Raw genomic sequence first — 24,217 nt, 5'->3', positions numbered from 1 at the left:
AAGAGAGCCCTTGCCAAGATCACTTATGGCTTCCATAAGAGCTAGAGCTGCTCTGAAGCCCAGACAGGGGGGGCCTTGCCTTGGATTCTACATTGTAGTGAGCCCATTCTGGCCCCCCTCCAGCCAAGCCTTCTTCATAGGGTAGAAGTCTATGGCATCAAAATTATAGGCTCATCAGAGCCCATGACTTTCCTTCTAATGATCACTCCCAGAATTTTTTGCTCATATACAACCAAGGCTTTTTCAGAACTGGCAGGACTCTTCCCCACATTTACTGAATTGAGGCTGGGCCGGGAGGTGACAGGTAAAACTATTTGCAGAGAATATAGATGGAGCATGATGGGGAAGCCAAGAATTTCTCTACAGAGCCATTCAAAACCCCTAGTGGTGTGGGACTGGATCCGGGTTGGAACAGAAGAGGTCAAGTCCCAGATCAGTGACCAGGGATTTGTGACCAGTGGAATCTAAGAATTCTAAATTTAAACCCAACTACCCGGGTCATTTTCTTTCCTCTGGCTTCTTTCAAAATTTTCTCTCTTTTATTTTCTGCAGTTTGAATATGATATGCCTACGTGTAAACTGATTGATTGATTGATATTCATCCTTTTTGTGCTCTCTGAGCTTCCTCTATCTGTGGTTTTGTGTCTATCATTACTTTTGGGAAGTTCTCAGTAATTATTCCTTCAAATATTTCTCCTGTTCCTTTCTCTTACCTCTCTTTCCGATATTCCCGTTACACGTATACTACACTATTGTAATTGTCCCACAATTCTTGGATATTCTGTTCTTTTTTATTCTTTTACCCTATTTGCAATTCAGGTTTGGAAGCTTCTATGGACATTTCTTGAAGCTCAGTGATTTTTCCTCGACCTTGTCTAGTCTCTTAATGAGCTCGTTAAAGGCATTCTTCATTTCTGTTACAGTGTTTTTAATTTCTAGCATTTTCTTTTGATTCCTTATTAGCGTTTCCATCTCTCTACTTACATTACTCATGTTTTTGTATGTTGTCTGCTTTTTCCATAAGCATTTTAATCATAGTTGTTTTAAATTCTTGATCTGATCATTCCAACACCTCTGCTATGTCTCAGTCTGGATCTGATGCTTGCTCTGTCTCTTCAAACTACATTTTTTGTCTGTTAGTGTGCCTCATGTTTTTCTTGTTGAAAGCTAACAAGATATACTAGGTAAAAGGAACTGAGAAAAATAGCCCTTTAGTGTGAGGTTTTATGTTTTTCTGGCTAGGGGTTAGGCTGTGCTTACTGTGTGCTATAGTTATAAGTTTCAGAGGCTACAGCTTCCTCTGGTGTCTTTGTTTTTGTCTTCCCTTGTCTTTGAGTTTCTCTAGAGACTTCTTAAATAAGGTTTGTGATGTGCAGTTCTTCTAGGTGGATTCCCAATAACGTGCAGGACACTTTTGATGTGGTGGTAAGGTGTGTATGTTGGGAGACAGTGTTCTATAGTGCTGTGATTAGGTATCAGTATTTTAGTGAGCCTCTGCCCCGAACTTGACCTTCACAAGTCCTTCTCAGTTTTTTTTTTCCCCTCCTTAAGTGAGACAGGAGGAAGGGGCTGGAATTGGATATTTCCCTTCCCTTAAGTTGGTTAGGCTCTGGCAAAACAGTTTCCCTTTGAGCAGTTTTTGTTAAGAACAGAATGCTCTAGACATAATTCAAAATAGCTACTTTTCCCTTCCTCTCCTGTAAGGATGGAGGGATTTTTCTCTTCTATTCACTGTGAGAACCTGGTAGGTGTTCTGGAGATAAAACTCACAAAAGTGTGAGGGGTCTTCTTAAGACTGGGCCCCCATCCCCAGACTTTTCATCTCTCAAACTTGTCTACACTGAACCTAAAGCAAGCCATCAATTGCTAGGTTTTCCTACCCTAGAACTGACTGGTTCCAATGGAGTTTTCTGGGCTTCTGTTCTGGGAAGTTGTCATTCTCTGTATCTACCTGTCTGTCTCTCTAGAGACAGGAGGGCAGTGGTTTGCCCTGTGACCTCAATTCTCTGATGGATCAAAGAAGAGTTATTGATTTTTAGTTTGTTCAACATTTTCCTTGTTTTAAGGATGGGAGTGATAACTTCTAAACTCCTTATATGCCTCCGAAATGCTGGCCAAGCTCCATGCCCATAAATCAAGTGGAAGTTTTTCAGTCCACATTTGACCTGAACTCTCAATCATATTCAACAATACCATTCTTTCCCTTGTGCCTTTGCCTCTGACTCCATGCACTGAACCTCAGTGACTGGACATTTCCTTCTCATCTCAGTCTCTCTGACCCTGTTCTTCCTACAGCAGACTTTATCCTTCTGGCCATTCCCTCTCAGTCTCCTTTGCAGACTTCTCCTCTTCTACTTGCCATTAACTGTTGTCTTTCTTCCAAGCTTTTCTCCAGCCTCCTCCTCTAGGGCTATTTTCCATCCCTAGACAATATAATCCATGCTTAAGTGTCAGTTACCACTTACTAATCATGTGTCCCTGGGTAAGCAAGCAGATCGTTCTGAGCATCAGTCTTCTTATTTTGAAAAAGAGCTAATAGTATCAAATGTATTTTCTGAGGGTTGAGTACAATACTATAGAGAAATATATGTATTGCATGTGTATTTATTAGGTGCTCACTTTTCTTCATTTACATTTCGCCTTGGGTTTGGGCTCTCAGGTCACAGAATGAGGCGGAAATGGTATGTCGTCAAAGTATTCTTTTAATGTTGTCTTAAAGTGTGTTGTACGCATCTGAGATCTCACAGTGGCTCCAGGTTTCCACATGGTCTGGTCTCATTACCTCTCAGCCTCATCCATTTCCACCCTCACCTTGCTCCCTGCCCAGTGACACTGGCCTCATAACTCTGGGCTTTGGTACTTATTTCTCCCTCTGCCTGGAGTGTCTGTGCCCCATCCACATCCTAGCCTTCCCTGAACATGGTACTCCTTCCTTCCTCCCCCCATAACTCTCCTCCATAGCTCTTTTCACTGACATTTACTACCTTTTATTTAATTACTTTTCATTATCTTCGTCTCATCCATTAGAAACTAAAGTCTGTGAAGGCAGGGCTTTGTCTGTTTTATTCACTGTTGTATTCCCAGGGCCTAGAATGGTTCATGGTACATAATGGACATTTAACCAATACTTGTCAGATGAATGAATGCAATTCTGGAAGCCTAACTACTGAGTACTACGTACTCCCTGTCCTAACAGAGGATTCCTTATGATCAGATCATTAGTATAAAAAACAGAAAAACAACAAATAATTTGGCAAACTCTTATGGGACTTGGACAATCCCTAAGGCCTGGTCTGCATCTTAGGAGCATAGCTAAGGCCTAGCTCTCAAAACTGGGTGATTGGGGCTTCCCTGGTGGTGCAGTGGTTGAGAATCTGCCTGCTAATGCAGAGGACGTGGGTTCGAGCCCTGGTCTGGGAGGATCCCACATGCCACGGAGCAGCTAGGCCCGTGAGCCACAACTACTGAGCCTGCGCGTCTGGAGCCTGTGCTCCGCAACAAGAGAGGCCGCGATAGTGAGAGGCCCGCGCGCCGCAATGAAGAGTGGCCCCCGCTTGCCACAACTAGAGAAAGCCCTCGCACAGAAACGAAGACCCAACACAACAAAAATTAATTAATTAATATACTCCTACCCCCAACATCTTTAAAATAAGATTGATTTTAAAGTAAGATTTAACTTAAAAAAAAAAACAAAACTGGGTGATTGTCAAGCCCTGTGTGGGCTCAGCTATGCCGTACTCTCACAGTAGAACACATTAGGAATCTGTAGAGATGATGGCCTAAGAGCCGGGAGGCCCAGCTGTCCTGCGTGGAGAAAAAAGAGGCTAGGAGATCAGGAGAGGCCAGAGGGTTTACCACCATTTCTGTAAAATTCATTCTGTTGAGAGAGGCAGCTATGGATACAGAGAAAACTATCAAAATGTGAGCTTTGTTGCAAAGTTCCAAAAAAGAAAAGAGGAGTCTAGGTTCTCAGACCAATAATGAAAAATGCCAGTTTGGAAAAGAAACTCACCATAGACAGAAGCAATTCCAATTCTAACTTGTCCTGTTCCAATAGGTGCTTGTGGTTGTGCCTTAAGTCTTCTCTGGCTCGTTCTGTTTTATGAGGACCCAAAGGACCACCCATGTATAAGCAAAAGTGAGAAGGAATACATCACGTCTGCCCTCGCCCAGCAGGTAGAACACGCATGCTCCACTTTGGTATCTCCCAGATTCTGTGCCAAATAAAATGTGTTCCATCTTGTCCTAATGTGCTAATGATTAATGGGTTCCTTTTCAGGTCAGTTCAAGTGCACCATCTCTGCCCATCAAGGCTGTGCTTAAGTCTCCTCCACTCTGGGTCATTTCCCTCTGTAATTTTGCTTTTTTCTGGGCAAATAGCTTCCTGAGTCTGTATATACCAATGTTTATCAACTCCAAGTTTCATATTAATGTAAAAGAGGTAAGTACACCTTCTGTTCTTCACTTTATGAAGGACTTTGCACCCATTTCCTTTTCTCCCATGACTCTAGTCCTAGCTCTTGCCCACCCCTATACTACTTAGCTGATGTTCTTTACCTGGAGACGTCACTGTTTCCAATTATTAGGTCAACATTGCCCAGAATAAAAGGTGTAGACATGGTGTCTAGCACTCCCACAACAATACACACTCACCCACATTCCCACAGATTCCCTATCTCCCATTCCCTGTATAATCACCCTTATGTATTCCTTAAGGCTCAACACCATTGTTCCCTGCAGGGTCCGATCCTTTCCTGAAAGTCAGTTGGCCAGGCTCTACCACCCTTTCCAGCTCATACCAATCCTCTCCCCTGGGGAAAGGCAAAGAGTCCTGGGTTGTGAACCCATGACTCACAGCTTGCTCTGAAAGGACTGACACTTTCACTGGTTGTCTGACTTGGAGAATTACTGATGCCTGGAACCTTCTGTTGTTTGATGCCATAATAACCAGAAAAGACTCCTTTAGAAATGGAGTCTGGGCTTGCCATTTTGAGACATTCTATAATGAACTTCCAGTAACCCAGCTTAGTGATCAGTGTAACAGTGAGGTCACTTAAGCTCTCTAAGATTCAATTTTATCTTCCATGAGATCATGGATTTGCTGCAAGGATTAACAGCAGCTGGGTCCACAATAAGCACCATATACATGTTTTCAATTGTTATCATTATCATTTCTATCACTTTCCCCACAGACAGCATTTCCCATTCCCAACATAGTTTTCCTCTCTACCATCTAGGACTTTCAGGTCCCAACAGAAAACTAGGCAGACTGTGATGACTGTTTCTGACGTCCAAACGGTTTTTCTCTTTCTCTTGGGTAGTGTGTCCCCAGAAGTAACTCTGGGATTGTACGTTGATGGTTTCCTATATGACAATACAAATTTTAGATACTGAATTTCAGTGTAGGGCTTATCCTGTTTCTCATACTCACTCACAATAACATTCCTTCCTCAGAATGGGCTGCTGTCTTCCCTCCCCCATTTGTTTGCCTGGATTTTTGCTATCCTAGCAGGTCATATGGCAGACGTCTTCCTGTCCAGGAATATTCTCAGCCTACTCACCATCCGGAAACTCTTCACCTTGCTAGGTAAGAAGCCAGGACATTCAAGCACTTTGGGGCATTTCACGCCCATCTTTGGGATACACCTGACTGTTGTCTGAATCACTCCCCAGGACTTCTCCTGCCCGCCCTCTTCAGCCTGTGCCTGCTTTACCTGAGTTCCAGCTTCCATGGCACTATGATTTTCCTGATACTTGCTAATGCAACAGGAAGCTTTTGTATGGGTGGAATATTAATAAATGTCTTGGATATTGCTCCCAGGTAGGGTTTTAAAAATCTCTTTCTTCCTTGTATCCAAGTTCTCAAAGTTTTAAGATTTCAAGTATTTTGGAACTGGTGGTCAGCAGGCCAAAATTCCGAAGAAGCATCTATGTGGGTCAGACATATAACTTAAATAATATTTATATGCCAAATGATATATGCAAATGTATGCAACTCTCACATGTGTATGAAGAAGTATAGTCCAGTGATCAGGAGAACAGATTCTAGAGTCAGACTCTTGGGTTTCATGACCATTTTCCTCAAGCCAATTACTTACTTTCTCAACACCTGTTTCTCACCTATAAAATGGGGGTAATAAGAAAATGCTTACCTCATAAAGTTATCCTCACAAGAGGATTAAACAAGTTAATATAGTCAAGCACATAGAATAGTGCCTGGAACATAGCAAGCATGTATAAGGGTTAACTGATCCATTAAAATTGTTATTATACCATGCTTATATATTATTACTCATGAAGAAAAGCCATCAGTTAGTAATATTTATCTTGTAACTAAGGAAACTGAGTTTCAGATACTTAATTTTCAGCCTAAGATCTCATCACTGGCTTGGATATTAGCTAGGACTTTAACCCAGATCTCTGTGACAAAGAACTTTTCCTCTTTTTACTATGTTATGTCTTTTTTTAGATATAATAAGTGTGACTGATGGAAGCAGTTCTGTCATTTGCACAACTGCAGGGGACACTCTTCACATTGTACTTTATGGGGCTAGCAGTCTCTGGAGAACATAGATCCAATATGAACAGAATTATTTGGAGCTTTGTAAAGCAGTAGCCTGGGGTAGAGAGGCAAAAAGAAACCAAGAATAATCTACTTTGTCACAGTTCTGTAAAGAATCTTGCCCATCAGATCTATACTAGGTGAAGGCCAGAGTAATGAAGACATGTATCCATTTGATTTATTGAGTTCTGAGACCCTCCTTAAAAATGCCTGCAGGTATTCTGATTACTTGGAATTATATAAAGACATAAACGGATTATTTGATGTAGAATACACAATGCCACCTGAGCCATATGCACTCTGAAAAACAGGTAAATTAAGAATGTATATACAAATAGATAAAGGAAATTATAAATAGCTACCACTTATTGAGTATTTTTTATGTGTCTGTTATGCCCCAGTGTGAGACAATATTGTCCACATAGTGTGGGTAAGGAAACAAAAGACCAGGGAAATGAATGTATATAAAGTCACATGATTAGTAAGAAGTAGAGGGAAGGTTCATACCTAGAATGTCTGCCTCCAGAGCCGTCTCGATGTAGTCAATGCCTCACCAGTGTTATTTACCAGTACCTGGTCACTAAGATGGGAAATATCTCAGCCAGCAATGGCTTGGGTAACATAGAACTTGACCTGAGTTGCATCATTCTAATGGGCCCAAATACCATGTTAGTCAGGTAATTTTGTAGCATCAGAGAAGATATACTAATAGACAATTTGGGAATATTCTTAGTCTCTTAAGCTAATTCATCCTCAATATTTAGGGCATATGTGCATTATGTCACAAACATATTAATTTATAATGCTTAAACTTTTTAATGGTTGGGGATAAAACTTATTCCTAATATTCCTAACCATATACTTCCCTTGCCTATTAAAAAGAGTCCCCTTAGAGGATAAATTACTCAACTGTCCTTTTAGGGGAATTTGGTCTTTGCTAGAACTGAGGAATAGAGCAAGTGATTATATTTTTTGAGCATAACGAAGGCGTCAAGGAAGAAGAGGAGACACAGGTGTGGTTCTGTGAGAATATTGTTTGGGAAATGAAATTGAGTGAGACAGAGAAGACGTGGGAATGTAGTGACCATCTCTTTGGTGGATAGCATGAGTAGAAAAGCACAGAGGATTCTAAAGATGCTGTGTGATGCATTAAGCAGGCACTGTCATCCCCTTGACATTCTTAAAAGGAGGCTCCAAAATTTTTTTAATTGCTTTTAATTATTTTTGACTGATGGATGGGTCATGCACCCTTGAATTTCCCCCCATGTGGGACTGAAGTATAGTTCAGGTATCTGAATCTTATTTAGGTTCTACTAAATCATTATTACACCAAAATATAAAATCAATTAAATTGAAAGTCAACTTCAGCAGCTATTCACCCTTCCAAAATGCTTTTACCATGGGTTATTGCAGCTGAAGAATAAACAGTTTTAGAGCTAATAGCTTTCCAGGAAACTGTCCGGCATTAAAATAATCTCAAGGTTGTTTTCATTCCCCATATCAAATACCTATTGTTTGGGATTTTGGTGGCATGAGGTATGGAGCATATAAAGCTCTCACCTTGCTACTCTCAGATTAGCGAACTGCTCCATACTGTGGATGTGTAATGATTTTCAGAGTAATTGTCCTGGCACTCAGGACTCTTGACACTGGGGATTTTGTTTATATCTCTAATTATGGAATGAAAGCACCTCTTTCAGTAAAAATAGGTTCAATCCTTTCCCACCACCACAGCACGCCAAAGACTTCTGAATCTGAAAAGAGAGCATAGTCATTAAAGGTGCTATAGTTACTGAATATATAATAGGATAAATAAAAAGAAAGCCACACCTAGACTTGTTATTGCAAAACTGTGAAAAAAGAGAGAACTCTTAAAAACAGCTGTATACAAAAGACACATTACTTTCAAAGGAGCAATAGTAATACTGACAACTGTCTTCTCAACAGAAACTATGAAAGCTAGAAGCCAATTCCTAACATGTTACAAAAAAAAAAAAAATCATTGTTAACCTAGAAGTCTTTGTCCAGCAAACGCTTCCTTCAAGAATTAAGGTAGGGGCTCCCCTAGTGGCACAGCGGTTAAGAATCCGCCTGCCAATGCAGGGTACACAGGTTCAAGCCCTGGGCCGGGATGCTCCCACATGCCGTGGAGCAACTAGGCCCGTGAGCCACAACTACTGAGCTTGCGCGTCTGGAGCCTGTGCTCCGCAACAAGAGAGGTCACGATAGTGAGAGGCCCGCGCACCATGATGAAGAGTGGCCCCCGCTCGCCGCAACTAGAGAAAGCCCTCACACAGAAACGAAGACCCAACACAGCCATAAATAAATAAATTTATTAAAAAAAAAGAATTAAGGTAATATAAAAACTTTTTCAGACAAACTGGGAATTCATCAGCAACAGACCTCCAGTGAAAGAATTATTAAATGAGAATTCTTCAGGCAGAAGTAAAATAATCACAGATGAAACATAGAGGTATAGAAACAAATGAAGAGAGATGGAGAGGAAAAATATTAGAGTAAATCCAGTAATTACTGAATTCACAAAACAAAAACAATAATAACCTATAGGGTATAAAATATATAAATTAAAATGCATAACAATAAATAGCACATAAGATGAGAGGGTATAAGTGAATTGAAGTGTCCCAAGGTGCTTTCATTAATGGGAATTTTTTAATATTAATTTATATTAGAGCATAATAAGTTGAGGATACATGTTTTACTCTCTAAGGTAACTACTGAGGGATAATAAAAGTGTAAAGGGAATGATATTTAAAAAAACAATTAATGAAAAAAATCAAATGAAATTATAAAGAAAGATAGGATAGAAGGGGAAAAAATAGAATGATGATCATTTTAAGTCAAATGTGGCAGAAAAACATGAAATATAAAAGAACCAATTCTTCCAAAGTTTAAGTTAACCTTGATTGAAATAAAAGCAAAAACAAAATTAAAGTAGATTAAAAGTAAAATAAAGGAAACTAGATCAGCCAATGTAGATTTTAAGACAAGATACATTACTAGAGATAAAGAAGGATATTTTATAATTATTTTAATATACTAGAAGATATTTCTATGCATCTAACATTTTACAACCATAAAGCAAAATTTGAGAAAACTCGTAAACCTCCTCATGGGATTGAGCAGCTTGTGTATGACTGATATTCTGGCTGAGAAAAACTGGAAAAGTCCAGATAAAATACCATGAGTGGGCTTCCCTGGTGGCGCAGTGGTTGGGAGTCCGCCTGCCAGTGCAGGGGGCGCGGGTTCGTGCCCCGGTCCGGGAGGATCCCGCGTGCCGCGGAGTGGCTGGGCCCGTGGGCCATGGCCGCTGAGCCTGCGCGTCCGGAGCCTGTGCTCCGCAATGGGAGAGGCCACAACAGTGAGAGGCCCACGTACCGCAAAAAAAAAAAAAAAAACCACAAAATACCATGAGTATTCACTAAAAGATATCAGACAGCAGCAGAAGCCAGTAGGACCAAAGACATCAGAGGCTAGCACCTCTGAGAGGTGAGCTGACAATCCCCACCATTTTCTCCTTGGGGCTACTTGCCAATTCTGGAGATTGGCAAAAGGCTGATAATCCAGCTTTGGCCCTGGTAGAAGCCTGCAGCTCTGGACATAGAAATTAGCCAAGCATTTGTCAGTTGCACAGGGCTAGAGTGGCAAAATTGGAAATTAAGGGAACTTAAACACAAAGTCAGTTTCTCTCCTTGAGATGTTTTTTGAATTCTGAAGTTTAATAGGGTAAGGGGCAAAAAAAGTCTAAGCTAAAAATCAATAAGAAACATGGCAGAATTTCCCATACCATCTGTGCTAAGGAGACAAGCTCTACCAGGGCCTGGTGGGACCCAGCTGAGTATGCCAATCTCTCTATTTAACACCATGGAGGGCTATATTCAAGGAACAGGGGGTACCAGAGGTAAACTGAGTCTTATCAAAATTGAAGCCTAGCCTCATCTCATTTCATTCCCTACTTAGGTTAGAGTGTTCAATTTCCTCCCCTCCAAATCTATCAGAGAAAAGAGTAAATCTTTTCTGGCAAAATACAATATATTCTAAAGTCTATAACTTCTTTATTTAATGTCCATCATTAAATAAAAATTATTAGGCATGCCAAGGGACAGGGCCATTTGATTAATAACCATAAAATGCCATTAGAAATAGTCATACAAATGATACAGATATTAAAGTTATCAGGTAAGGGCCTCCCTGGTGGTGCAGTGGTTAAGAATCTGCCTTCCAATGCAGGGGACACAGGTTCGATCCCTGGTCCAGGGAGATCCCACATACCGCGGAGCAACTAAGCCTGTGTGCCACAACTACTGAGCCCACATGCCAAAACTACTGAAGCCCACGAGCCTAGAACCCATGCTCTGCAACAAGAGAAGCCACCACGATGAGAAGCCCCCACTCGCTGCAACTAGAGAAAGCCCGCACGCAGCAGTGAGGACCAAATGCAGCCAAAAATAAATAAATTTAAAAAAAAGAAACTCTCAGATCTTTATTAAAAATAGATAAATAAAAATAAAGTTATCAGGCAAAATGAACGTCAAAATATCTATGATAATATACCCAAGAAACCAGGGAGAAAGCTGACGAAAATAGATGAAAAGATAAACAATTGACCAGCACTGGAATCTATAAAAACAATCAAATGGAAATTCTAGAACTGAAAAATAAAATGTCTAAAATTAAGATCTTCATAGATAGGTTTAATAACAAATTAGCCACAAGAGAGTATAGATTGGTAAACTGGAAAACATTAACAAAGTCCAAATTGAAACATATAGAGAAAAGAATAGAAAATAAAGAAATAAGCAGAAATGTGGAATTAAGTGAAAAGGCTAACAAATCTGTACTTAAGTCTCAGAAGGAAAAAACAGATAAAATGTGACATAAGCAGTATTTTAACAGAAAACAGCCCCAAATAGCTCAAAAGTAATAAAAGACCATAAGCCACATAGGCACAAAGCTCTGCAAATTTAAATCATGACACAATATAAATTTATATATATATATATATAAAATATATATAGTAAGAATGCTGAAAGTCAAAGACAAAAATCTTAAAAGGAACTAGAGAGAAAAGACATGCTACTTTTAAGTAGCAAGAATAAGCCTGACATCTGACTTTTCAACAGAAACTATGAAAACCAGAAGATAATGAAATGAGTTCTATAAAATGCTGAAAAATAAATGCCAACCTAGAATTTTATGCCTAGTGAAAATATTCTTCAGAAATCAAAGCAGGGCTTCCCTGGTGGCACAGTGGTTGAGAGTCTGCCTGCCGATGCATGGGACACGGGTTCGTGCCCCGGTCCAGGAAGATCCCACATGCCGCGGAGCGGCTGGGCCCGTGAGCCATGGCCGCTGAGCCTGCGCGTCCAGAGCCTGTGCTCCACAACGGGAGAGACCGCGACAGTGAGAGGCCCGTGTACAGCAAAAAAAAAAAAAAAAAGCAAAATAAAAATGTTTTCAGACAGGCAAACAGAGAAATTTTCATCAGCAGATTTTCACTAAAAGAAATATTAAAAGTGATTTTTCAGTCAGAAAGAAATTATCCCTGATGAAACCTGAAAATGCAAGACAGACTAAGGAGCAATAGGGGGGTAAATATGAGTGTAATTAGGAGACCATTGATCTTTAAAACAACAGAGCATCTTATGAGTTGAAATGCATATAGAAATAAAATACACTAAAGAATGAAAATACAGGATGAACTAATGCAAAGAACTAAAAATTCTCATATTCTGGCATTATGAAAATAGTAAAAGTATAATTCATAATAAACTTAAGTAAAGTGCATGTTATATCTTCAGTGCTGAAAAGAATAGTGAAATGTCATAGAAGGAAAAATGAAATGAAAATGGATTAATCTAAAAGAAAAAATGTGCAATGAGAAAAAGGGTAGGTCAAATAGAAAATAAATAGCAGATAATCACAAATACATCAGTAATTATATTAAATTAATATGGATGAAATACTCCAAGTAAGTATCAAGATTTTCAAGCTCAATAAAAAAGGAAATGCAGCTCTATGCTGCAAATAAAAGACAAATTAAACATGAGGATACAGAAAGGATGAAATAAAAGGATGGGTAAAGATATGCCAAACAAATATTAACCCAAGGAAACCTGGAATAAATATGTTAATAGTTATTAACTATGTTAATATCAAATAAAATAGACTTTAATATTTCATAATGGTAAAGAGAAAAATATCAGAATTCTACTTCTTTTGGAACCCAATCATACAGCTTTAATTTATACTCATGAATTGAGCAAACTCAAAGAACTAGACAAATTTACAATGAAAGAAGAGACTTTCACATACTTCTTTCAATAGCTTATACCAAAAAAGAGGTAGACAAAAAAGATATGGATGATTAAACAACAACAACAACGAACAGAGTTGACCTAATTGACATATGTAGAATACTGCACTCAATAAGGAGAGAATTCACATTCTTTTCAGTTGCCCATGGGACATTTTTTCTGAAATTAACAATATGCTGGATCATAAAGCAAGCTGCAATTCATTTTAAATGACTAAAATCATTCAGAATACATTCTTTAATCACTGTGAAATTAAGGTTGCTATCAAAAGCAAAAGATAAGTAACTCCCATTGCTTTGAAACTAATGTTTAGGTCAAAGAAGAAATCGCATTTGAAATTAGAAAGTATTTTAAATTACAATGAAATATGACATATCAAAGCATGTGGGATGCATTTAAAATCATGCCCAGAGAAATGTATAGCTTTAAACATATATACTGAAAGACAATTAAGTCTTAATGTCAATAATCATGTTTGTATCTCATGTATTATAGGTAGGGGAAAAAAGCAGCAAATTAAACCCAAAGAAAGTAGAAGGAAAGAAATTATGAAGAGTAGGACAAAAAAATGATATGTAAAGCCAACAATATCAAAAGTTGCTTCTTTGAAAATTAATAAAATTAGTGAAATAAAGATTGATCAAGAAAAAGGAAAAAATTATCAATATAAGCGATGAAAATGGCTGCATTGTAATAACTCTTAGCACATAATAAAGAAAATAACAGAATATTATAAACAAGTTCATACCAATAAATCTGACAATTTAGATGAAATTGAAAAGTTCCGCAACACATAGAGTCATAAAATTGTAAGTATTTTTTGTGGTGGAAGGTGATTATGAAGGCAAAAGTAACAAGGGCTCCCAAAGGCATAAGTGACCCTATTACCACTGAAAACTCAGGAGTTCTATTGCTAAAATGAAAAAGGAAACAGTGAATACTGGAGACAAGTGATGGTTTCTGCCCCAATCTGCACCTGTGGCTGCTCATAACCATAAATCTTCTTCACACATTAAAAGACACTTTCCATCTCCCCCAAAAAAGAAACAACTCAAATTTCCACCATGTGACTGCATACAGCTCCACAATCCAAGGACTCTAGGTCCAGATGTGATGCTTCTCTGACCCAGGACCCATAAACTAATAAACTATACACTCCCTCCCATATTCAACAGGTAAAGGCAGAGTAAGAATGGAAAAGACCCAAGGAAATAAAATAAGAGAGCAAAACAAAAAAAAAGCCCTCACTCTCATAAAAGGCAAGAATTGAAAACAGGGAACATTTTATGGTGAAATCTGTTGGACAGGAAAGGCACAGACTCCCTGCCCTGGAGTGAACTAATTTCTTGATTAGACATGGATTCTGTTCTGCAAGAGGTACTTCCTTGTTCTTTATGGCTGATGGATTTGATCCCTACTTTATCTATTATTCTCTGTGGCTTCCCTGCTTTTGTAGCTCCACTTTCTGCTGAAGTTGGTTTTGGCGCTCAGGAATGGCCAATCACAGTTGCTTGTAAAGAAGTCTCTGGTTTCCTTGCCTGAATAATGGGAGCAATCATAGCGGCCAGTAATTCTGGGACTGTGAGAATAGGTCAGGTGAACAGAGCCCTTCAATTTTGTATTAATCCCAAACCTGTTCCTATTACCAACACACATCACCTTTGGAATTTCTCAACTGTATTTATAGATTTCCTAACTCTGCTGGCTTTTACTCTAATATGGCCTCATTTTCTCAATATATTACTATTCTTTACTGCTAAAGCCAACCTTTCTGGCTCTGCAGTGCAACCAGAAAGTTACTTATATCCATATACTTTTTCAGACATTTTTAATGGAATTTGAATAGTGGAAATGGGAAATTTAGGAAGTCAACAGTTCTCTCTCTTAAATCTCATTTCATTAGGTTTTTCCTGCAGTACTTGTATTACTTTACATCTGTGTATTGTCATTCATTTTTGTATAGATATTACGGATTTCTTAAAGGATTTACAAATGTAATTGGACTAACAGGAGGACTAGTTGCTTCCACTGTGACTGGAGTGATCCTTAGTCAGGTAAGGAACACCCAGACATGGGTAGTTATTTTTCTCATATTAACTGTACAGAAAAAGAAAGTGTAAGGCATACAAAAAGTTGCAGAGGAGACATCAGCAAGAGGTGAGTTATGAGTTTTTGTGTCATATTAAACTTGGCATTCCCTCCAAACATACAGAGGATACAAGTTCTTTCTTGCTATATGTCAATTAGTTGTGATGGTAACTCTTTAATCATTGGTTATTGAAACAGAAGTGGACCTCTGTGATTTTTAACAATTAATGTGTGCCTTTATCAAAACAGGTAGTTGACTGGGTGAATGGTAATATAAGTAAGAAGTTATAGTTTTGTCAGGAAAGGAATGAAAAATCAGGAACAAATACAATTTTAAAATGACCAAAAGAAACAATTCTATGAAGGCTGGCTTCTGTTCCTATGGATGAGGTTACCTGAAATTCTCCTCTTAAAAATACTTAAAATGCCTTATCTGGTGCTGAAGGAAAATAACTGCTAGTCTAGAATTCTACAATCCACCAAAAAAAAATCCATCATAAAAAATGAAGTTTAAATTCATCCATTTTCAAACAGAAACAGAGAATTCATCAGAAGTAGGCTAGCACTGAGAAAAAAAGCTAGTTTTTTAGGGAGAAATAAAATTATCCCAGATGGTAGATTGGAGATACAAAAAGGAAAAGAGGCAACAGAAATGATCAATATGTGTATGATTCTACAGGAATATTGTATAAATTGGTAGTATTATGTAAAGAAACTCTGGTTCTCAAAGCTAGTTACCTAGTGGAGGCAAAACCACTATCATCACCCAGGTGATAACTGGAAACACATGCATGTTCCTCAACCATCACATTTATTCTGACTTTTCTTCTTAAGCCACAGATAATTTACCTGCTAACCATTAATACTAAGTTTCTTTATTATTTGTTACATTAGTTCACCTTTGACCAGGATTTATTGATCTGTTATGATGACTCTGTTCTAATACACCTGAATATGCTTTCTCCAACACACTATATTGCAAATGGCTGTACAATCTTTGCCAACACATTTTGATGAATTCTATGGTCCCAGAATCTAATAATGTATATTCAAAAAATTTTAAATGCCTTATCAAATTTTAACAATCATGTTAAATGCATGCCTGATCTTGAGAAAAAAAAAAATAAGGGAAAATTTCAGAGATTGAACATGAAGGAAGAGCTTGATTCCAGAGAGGTAAATGACCATCAAAGCCACTGGCTGCCTTGGAGAAATTGCCCATCCTGAGTGTTATAATGGACACCCAGTTATAATGGACAAACAGAGCATAAGAGATAATATCCCAAAACCACTCATAAAAGAAGAGTCAGAATGAAAATGCTGATATATATCTGTAACCACTAAGGACTACAACCTCACACCACTACTACCATGTAGCTCATATATAAACTTGGAGGAAAGTTTTGGAGGAAAATCTCCAAGCTGAGAGAGAGCAGTGTTCAGGCAAATACTCCAGTTGCTCCTTGTCCCACAACTTTGGCCAAGGAGAGACAATTTGTACTCACCGTGGCCAAATTTCCCATAGAGAGGAGCCCCCCACACACACCATCATGTGCTAGGACTTATGGTATCAGAAAGGCTAGAAACATCACTATAACCATGGAACACCCCTGATCAGAGAGGTAGCCTTATTAAAAAAGAACTCCAGGAGACCAGGGTCTGTTTTCTCCCCCTGAGCATGGAGCCCACTCAGCCTGTTCTTCCAATGAACTCATTCAGACCTGCTGAGCTGACTTCCCCCAAAGGTGGCAGGAAACATGGCTCCAGAACTGTCCGAAGTTGTCTCTGCCCAGTGAGGAAACTTATCTATTTCAGCCTCAGCTACAAAGGGAGAGGAAAAACTGAATAAAGACTCTTCTGAACGTTTGAAACAATAAACCAATCTTCACAATGGTTTGAGGCCCTAATTCAAATTCTGTTGTGTCCAAATGCCATAAGCCAAGGATTGAATTTCTAGTAGTCCACAGATGCCTAGTAAAAGTAAATAAAATTTTTTTTTTCTGGAGAAACTCTAAATTCATACTCCAGAATTTCCTTGTGCATAAAGTTTTGGTGAATATGATTTTACAGTCAATCAAAAATTATAAAATGCTTGAGGAAATAATGTGTTATGTGAGAGATGAATAAAAACCACCAAATCAGATCCTCAGAGATATTGGACATATATGTATATATTTAGAGAAGTAAAAGAGAGGATTGAAAATATAAATAAAATATAAATAAGAAAAAATATATAAATATAAACTTAAGAAACATAAGTTTAGGGCTTCCCTGGTGGTGCAGTGGTTGAGAATATGTCTGCCAATGCAGGGGACACAGGTTCGAGCCCTGGTCTGGGAAGATCCCACATGCCACGGAGCAACTAGGCCCATGAGCCACAACTGCTGAGCCTGCGCATCTGGAGCTTGTGCTCCGCAGCAAGAGAGGCCATGACAGTGAGAAACCCATGCACTGCAATGAAGAGTGACCCCCTCTCGCCGCAACTAGAGAAAGCCCTTGCACAGAAACGAAGACCCAACACAGCCATAAATAAATAAATAAATAAATAGCTTTCCCTTTAAAAAAAGAAAAAAAGAAAGAAACATAAGTTTAGACAAAGAGCTAAATCTAACCTCTGGCAATTAAAAATATAAAAATTCAGATTAAGTACAGCTAATAAGAGAATTAGTGAAGCTTCTGCCTCCATTAATGGGAGGGTAAGTAATTTGGACCAATTCTCTTAAGAAAGACAATTTAAAAGCCTGAAAAAATGTATAAACCTACATGCACAACAATTTTACTCCTTCCATAAGGGAGTCAACAGACATCCAAAGTCCCACCTAGTTATGGCATCAAGTTCAAAGTGCAGAATGTATCACCCTTTACTGGGGGATAATGCATAATGGCCCTCTATATCAGGAATTACGTGCTCCATCATGCTGTATACAATGATAGCATAGCAATCCAATAACTGCAATAAATACTTCCTTTCAGAAAAGGAGGATTGGAAAAGAAATAGCAATCATTTGTCCTTAGTAATGCTGACACACTGCTAGGCAGACATTTTGAGAGTCACATCCTGATTAATGTTTGAATGTTCTTCAGTCAGCCTCTGAAACAGATGAAGGTAGGGACTGGAGGGTCTTTGGAGTGGTCTCCCTTGATTAGTGTGTTTGGCATAGAGGAAGGTGAGTGAATCCAATGTTTGTGGAGCAGAGAGCAGGCTGGAAAGTAACTATTGCAAATACAATAATTTTTTGGTTCTCCTCTTGGGCATTTCCCCACTTCCTTGAAGTTAGATATATTTATATAACTTATTTTGGCCAGTGACACATGAGAGAAAGTGATATGCATTCATTCTGAAGAGAAGCACTGAGAACTAAGAGGCCACTCTCTCGGACACAGCAACTGGCAACAATCAGAATGTCAACTGCAACTCCGTTGACCAGGATCCAGGAATGAAGAGATGTGGAGCATAACCTCTAGCCAACTTGCTATGGACATTTAGTTTAAACAAAAACCAAATCTCTGCCATTAAAAGCCACTAGGAATTGCGGGTGGTGGGGGGTGGTGGGGTGGGTATTGGTTACTGTAGTATAACCTACTCTATCTTGACTGGTCAGGAGGATCTATCCTCCTGACCACATGAATCACCACATGAATGAATCACATTAAGAAAAAAAGTATAGAAAATATAAAATATGTGGACTCAGTGAGAAGGCCCAACATACATTTAACTGGAGTTCCAGAAAACAGAATAGGGCAGAAGTTAAATTTGAAGAGAAAATGATTGTTTTCTAGTTTTTCAGAAATATAGCAATTCACATCTTTAAGAACTACATTAATGACAAGTAGGATAAACAAAAGAAATCCACAGTTGCACACCTCATAGAGAATTTACAGAAAAGTAAAGACAAAAAGAAAGTCATATAAGCAGTGAGAGAAATAAGAAAGGTTGCCTTCAAATGAACAACAGTTAAACTAATCTCTGACTCTTCATCCACAAAAAAAGAAGCCCAGAAGACAGTAGAATGATATCTTCAGTATACTAAATGAAAATAACTGCCAACTTAAATTTGTAAACTCAGTGAAAATATTTTTTTAAAGGAGATAACATATTTCAAGCAAACAAAAATCAAGGAAGTTCAATTCATTAATGGGCATTTAAAGAATGTTTTTAAGCACAAGAAAGTTGGAGGTACAAACAGGAATGAAGAACAGTAAAAGTGGTGTGTGCAAATCCACTTATTTACTTATTTGTTTTATTGTACAAAATAATAAAAGTGTCTTGTGGAGTTTTAAAAAAACTACGTGTATAGAATGAATGAAGTAGAGTAGACAGTAACAATATTTAATTAATCAGGAGAGGATAAATGGAATAAATTATTCCAAAGACTTCATGTTCTCTTGCCATAGGATAAAAGTATTAATAGAGTTTGGTGCACCAAGGATACATGTTGTAATTTCTAGGGTAATAATTTTTAAAATACAGAAAAATGTGTATAAATTTCAAAGTAACTGGAAAATGAAATAAAAAGCACTTTCTTTAATAAAAGAGGGCAAGACACAAGAGAAAAAGCAATATAGACCAGGAGTTGTCAATGTAAAGCCAACAAAATAAGTAGGTAACTTAAGATACATCACTATTCAGAGACTACAGAATTATTCTCCAGCTTTCGTTTTTAAATTGCATAAGTGTGTGTGTATGTGTATTAAAATAAAAACCACATAACATAAATTTACCCTCTTAACAAATTTTGAGTGTACATTACAACATTGTATAGTTAGTATTGTTAACTATATGCGCATCGTTGTATAATAGATCTTTAGAATTTTGTCATCTTGCATGATTGAAGCTTTATACCCACTGAACAAGAACTCCCTGTTTCCCCTCCTCCTGGACCCTCTAATTTTTTAATACATAAAGATTAGTATTAAATTCGGGGGTTATGTATATTAAAATTCCAAGACATAGAGTGTGGAACTTTCAAACCAGGAGAGAGGGAAAAACATGGAATAAAAAAATTTTTTTAGAAGGAAGAAAAAGCCCCTCAATGTGAAAGAAGGCAAGAAATGGTGTGGGGCTTGGGGGTAGGACTATAGGTAGAAGACAGGACAAATTGAAAGCACAAAGACAGATGGTAGAAATAAATCCAAATATACCAAAGATCGCAATAAATATAGATGGACTAAACTCTGCAATTAAAGGACACATTTTGTACAACTAAAAACAAAAGCCACTCATATGCTATTTATATATAAAATACATACCTAAAATAAAGACATAGAAACATTGAAAGTTGTAAGGACAGCATAAAAAATGAAGTAAACATTAACCAACAAAAGATGATATTATATTATCAGGAAAAAAGTTTTTCTTTAAGCAAAAATACTAGAAACAATGAGAATCAGCTACTTAGTAGTTTACAGTGTATATTTCCCCAGCAAAACTATCTTGTTCAAGTCTTAGCTCACCTACTTATAAGATATGTGACCTGGAAACGTTTCTTAATCGAAGTCTCAGTGTCTCCAGCTGTAAATGGCTAAGATGACATAGAAACCTCATGGGGTTAAGGTAATTACCAAATCAGATCATGTATGCAAGTATCAGATGTTTATGTGTTCAATGCATAACAGCTATAAGTGTTTTTAGTCTCATATACTTTTAAATCAGGAAAAATAAAAGTGTGTTTGCTATACTATTGTTTAGCATTCTGAAAATGTTAGCAAACACAATTGTCAAGAAAGCTTAATTAAGGATATATTCAATGTAAGTGTAGAGGGAAAATATAACATTATGTACAGAGAATTCAATTGTCTTCCTGGGGAAAAAAAAATTAAAGTTAGGTAGCATACTGTGGAAAAATCTAAAGCACAGTATCAACCAATATTGCAAAATACCTATGGGTATTTTGAAAATTGTACAAAGTCCACAAGAAGTCCAAATTGTACAAAAAATTGCTGCACACCTATTGAGCAACATCAGTGAAAATATTAGACGGGAGAGGCACGTCAAGTTTCTAGGTTGGAAATGTATAATATCGCTTATATGTGGAATCTAGAAAAATGGCAGAGATTAACTTATTTGCAAAGGAGAAATAGATCTACAGATGTAGAAGACAAACTTATGGTTACCAAGGGGGCGGGGGGGGGTAGGATGAATTGGGCTATTGGGATTAACATATATACATGTATACATATATATATGTATATATACATATACATATTGGGATTAACATATATACATGTATACATATATATATGTATATATACATATACATATATATATGAGGACCTACTGTATAGCACAGGGTGACCTCAGTGCTCTGTGGTGACCTAAATGGCAAGGAAATCTAAAAAATAGTGGATATATGATTCACTTCGCTGTACAGCAGAAACTAACACAACATTGTAAAGCAACGATACTCCAATAAAAATTAATTTTAAAAAAGTTTCTAGGTTGGACTTCAATTCCAAATCAAAATAGATTCTATTAACTTAAAATTACCACAAGCTTTATTATTTATCATTAAATTTCTAAGCACATCTTGGTTTTTTCCTCCACTTTCTGTTTGCCTACTACCTGTCAAATTTGTCGAATTTGGCATGTTTGATTATAGAAATCACTATGATTAAATATATTTAATGTCTACTTTGTCAGGAAACATTGTTTTATTTTTTTCAGTGTCTACTCTTAATTATATTTTAAATGAAATTGATGATGATTTAATAATGGTCAAGTTCTGAAAAGAATACATTCTATATAATAAAGTTTCATTTCAAACCAGAAGGAATGGATTGATTTTTTTAAAAACATAGTGGCAAGCCCACCTGAAAAATACAATTACACTCTGTTCTCATATTTACCCCCAAGTTAACTCTAGGTGATTAAAAAATGTAAATGAAGAAAGGAAACAATAAAGATACTAAAGTAAAATAGGGGTTAATAATTATTTAAGCTTTAGGCAGGACATCCTTGAAAAGCATGGCACCAGAGACCAAAACCCAATCACAATGCGTTTTACATTTAACTGCATAAAATTTAACCTCAGCTGATGAAAAAGTAAAGGGCAAAGTGGTAAAGAAAATCTGAAACATAACTGAAATTTAATGTCATCTTTGAATATGGATTCCAAAAATAAATTACCTGTGCACAGACCCCACCAACATATTAAAATATATATGACACCATGATTAAGTAGGTCATTTTCTGTGAAAGTAAAAGTGACTCTATCTATTAATAAAATCTGTTAATGAAACTGATCATATTAATAGGCTGAAAGAGAAAATGTGTCAACAATTTTTATAAATAAAGCATATTTGACAAATCTTATTCAAAAGCATTGCTGTATATGTAATTAACCACCAATATATTCAAATTTATATCAACAAAAAGTGAAAAACAACTTTAAAGAAATAAGGGATGCTTTTGTAAATTTTGTAAATCTAAACTCTGGATTACTAATCAGTCAGTAACAGTCATGATATAGTCAAATATTTCCTGATATGCAAACATGTTTATGAGATATTTCTAAATGAAAAATCATATGCATTCTTGGCTTTAGTACTATATACATACAATGTCCTTTTCATACATGAAAAATTATATATAATAGATCTAAATCAAAACATGGAAAGATAAATAATGATTATCTTTGTAGAGTGAAATGGCTTTTTTTGTTCCTTATTATAGTGTTTTGCTGTGTTTTAGTGACCTGCATTGAGCCTATATTAATTTTAATATTACATTTTAAATGTTACAAAACACAATTTATAATTTTTTGCACTTTAATTCCTCAGGATCAAGACTCTCCCTGGCTTAAAATCTTCTTCATGATGGTAGCCAATAATGTGATAAGCCTAATCTTCTACCTTATATTTGCTAAAGCAGAAATTCAAGACTGGGCTAAAGAAACACAAAACACTTATCTCTGAAGGTAAGAAGTGATCCGATTAAGGGCAGATTTTGAAGCTGGGGATGCAGGAAAGAGAGGAGCTAAAGATGGCCCCTGAGCAAACTGTGGTATTGCTGACTGAGATGGGAAAAAATATGGGGTGCAGGTTTGGGGGAGAAGAGGGAGCCATGTAAAGTCTGAAACTATTTGACATCCTGATGAGATGGCATGCAGCCCAGCGGATATACCAGTCTAGATTTCTTGAAAGATACTGGGGCTAGAGATATAAATTTGTGAGTCTGGGCCTCTCTAACATCTAAAGGTGAGGAAGAGAGGGGGATGCTTGCAAGGGAAACTGGGAAGGGCCTTTGGTGAAGTAGGAAAGACAGTTGAAGAATGTGGTGTCTAAGAAGAAAAGTGAAAAAGGTGGGAATGAGTACCCGTGGTAAATGCTATCAAGGGGTCAAATTATATAAGGTCTGTGAATTTATTAATGGGTCTGGCAAGAGTTACTTTAAAGGTGATCCTGACTAGAGTGGTTTTCAAATGAGTGATGGAGACAAAGCGTCCATTAAAGTTCAAAGGAGAATCTGATATTGTGCCTTTCTTCTCTAAACTCTGTCAGTGGTAAATAAATAGGAAAAATGTATTTTTGTAGAATTAGTTCAGCTAGTACACAAATAAGAATTGATAGATGTAGAAAATCCCTATTTTGCAAACCCCAGTGAATTAAGGGATCTAGGGTTGAGCATCAGTGGCTGATATCACAAAGAGAGACATAGAGACATTGTGTACATCCTGGCGAAAAAACGCACCACCATCAAGGTCTTGCTAAAAAGATCAAACTGAATGTGATCAAGCCTCAGGATACAGCTACTGTTTTCTAATAAATACAGAAAATAGAGAATATGTTGAACTAAATCCTAAGGGTATCATCAGCAAATCTAAACTGTCTTATAATTGTCTTTAACAAATGAATTATAAGGAAAAAGAAGAGTGATGGAGGGGGAGTCTCTGATTCAAAGAGACTTAAAAGACATACAAAATGGGGCTTCCCTGGTGGCACACTGGTTGAGAGTCCGCCTGCCGATGCAGGGGACACGGGTTCGTGCCCCAGTCCAGGAAGATCCCACATGCCGCAGAGTGGCTGGGCCCGTGAGCCATGGCCACTGAGCCTGCACATCCAGAGCCTGTGCTCCGCAATGGGAGAGGCCACAGCAGTGAGAGGCCCGCGTACCGCAAAAAAAAAAAAAAAAAGACATACAAAATGTTTAAAAACTGACAAAACTAAAGTCTACAGTGATACATATGTGGGTAATAAATCTACAAAGACATGCACAGAAGACATTACACTA

The 24,217-nt window shown here is 37.5% G+C and overlaps 1 protein-coding gene across 1 annotated transcript in view; it reads left to right on the top strand.

The window, feature by feature from the left end:
* SLC17A1 (solute carrier family 17 member 1) overlaps positions 1-23,880 on the top strand; it is a 55,392-nt gene extending 31,512 nt beyond the window's left edge. Inside the window, 6 exon segments of the mRNA XM_022562190.2 lie at positions 4,058-4,176; positions 4,280-4,441; positions 5,455-5,587; positions 5,674-5,821; positions 14,864-14,954; positions 22,768-23,880. Of these exon segments, the coding sequence (XP_022417898.2) occupies positions 4,058-4,176; positions 4,280-4,441; positions 5,455-5,587; positions 5,674-5,821; positions 14,864-14,954; positions 22,768-22,902 (788 nt within the window). The 3' untranslated portion in view covers positions 22,903-23,880.
* The last annotated feature ends 337 nt before the right edge of the window (positions 23,881-24,217 follow it).

Source organism: Delphinapterus leucas, chromosome 10, assembly GCF_059928025.1.
Source record: "Delphinapterus leucas isolate spDelLeu-1000000601 "Yukka" chromosome 10, BTC_Dleu_Yukka2, whole genome shotgun sequence".
NCBI lineage: Eukaryota > Metazoa > Chordata > Mammalia > Artiodactyla > Monodontidae > Delphinapterus > Delphinapterus leucas.
Note: the sequence above shows the minus strand (reverse complement) of the source record. Positions and strands in the feature narration are given on the sequence as shown.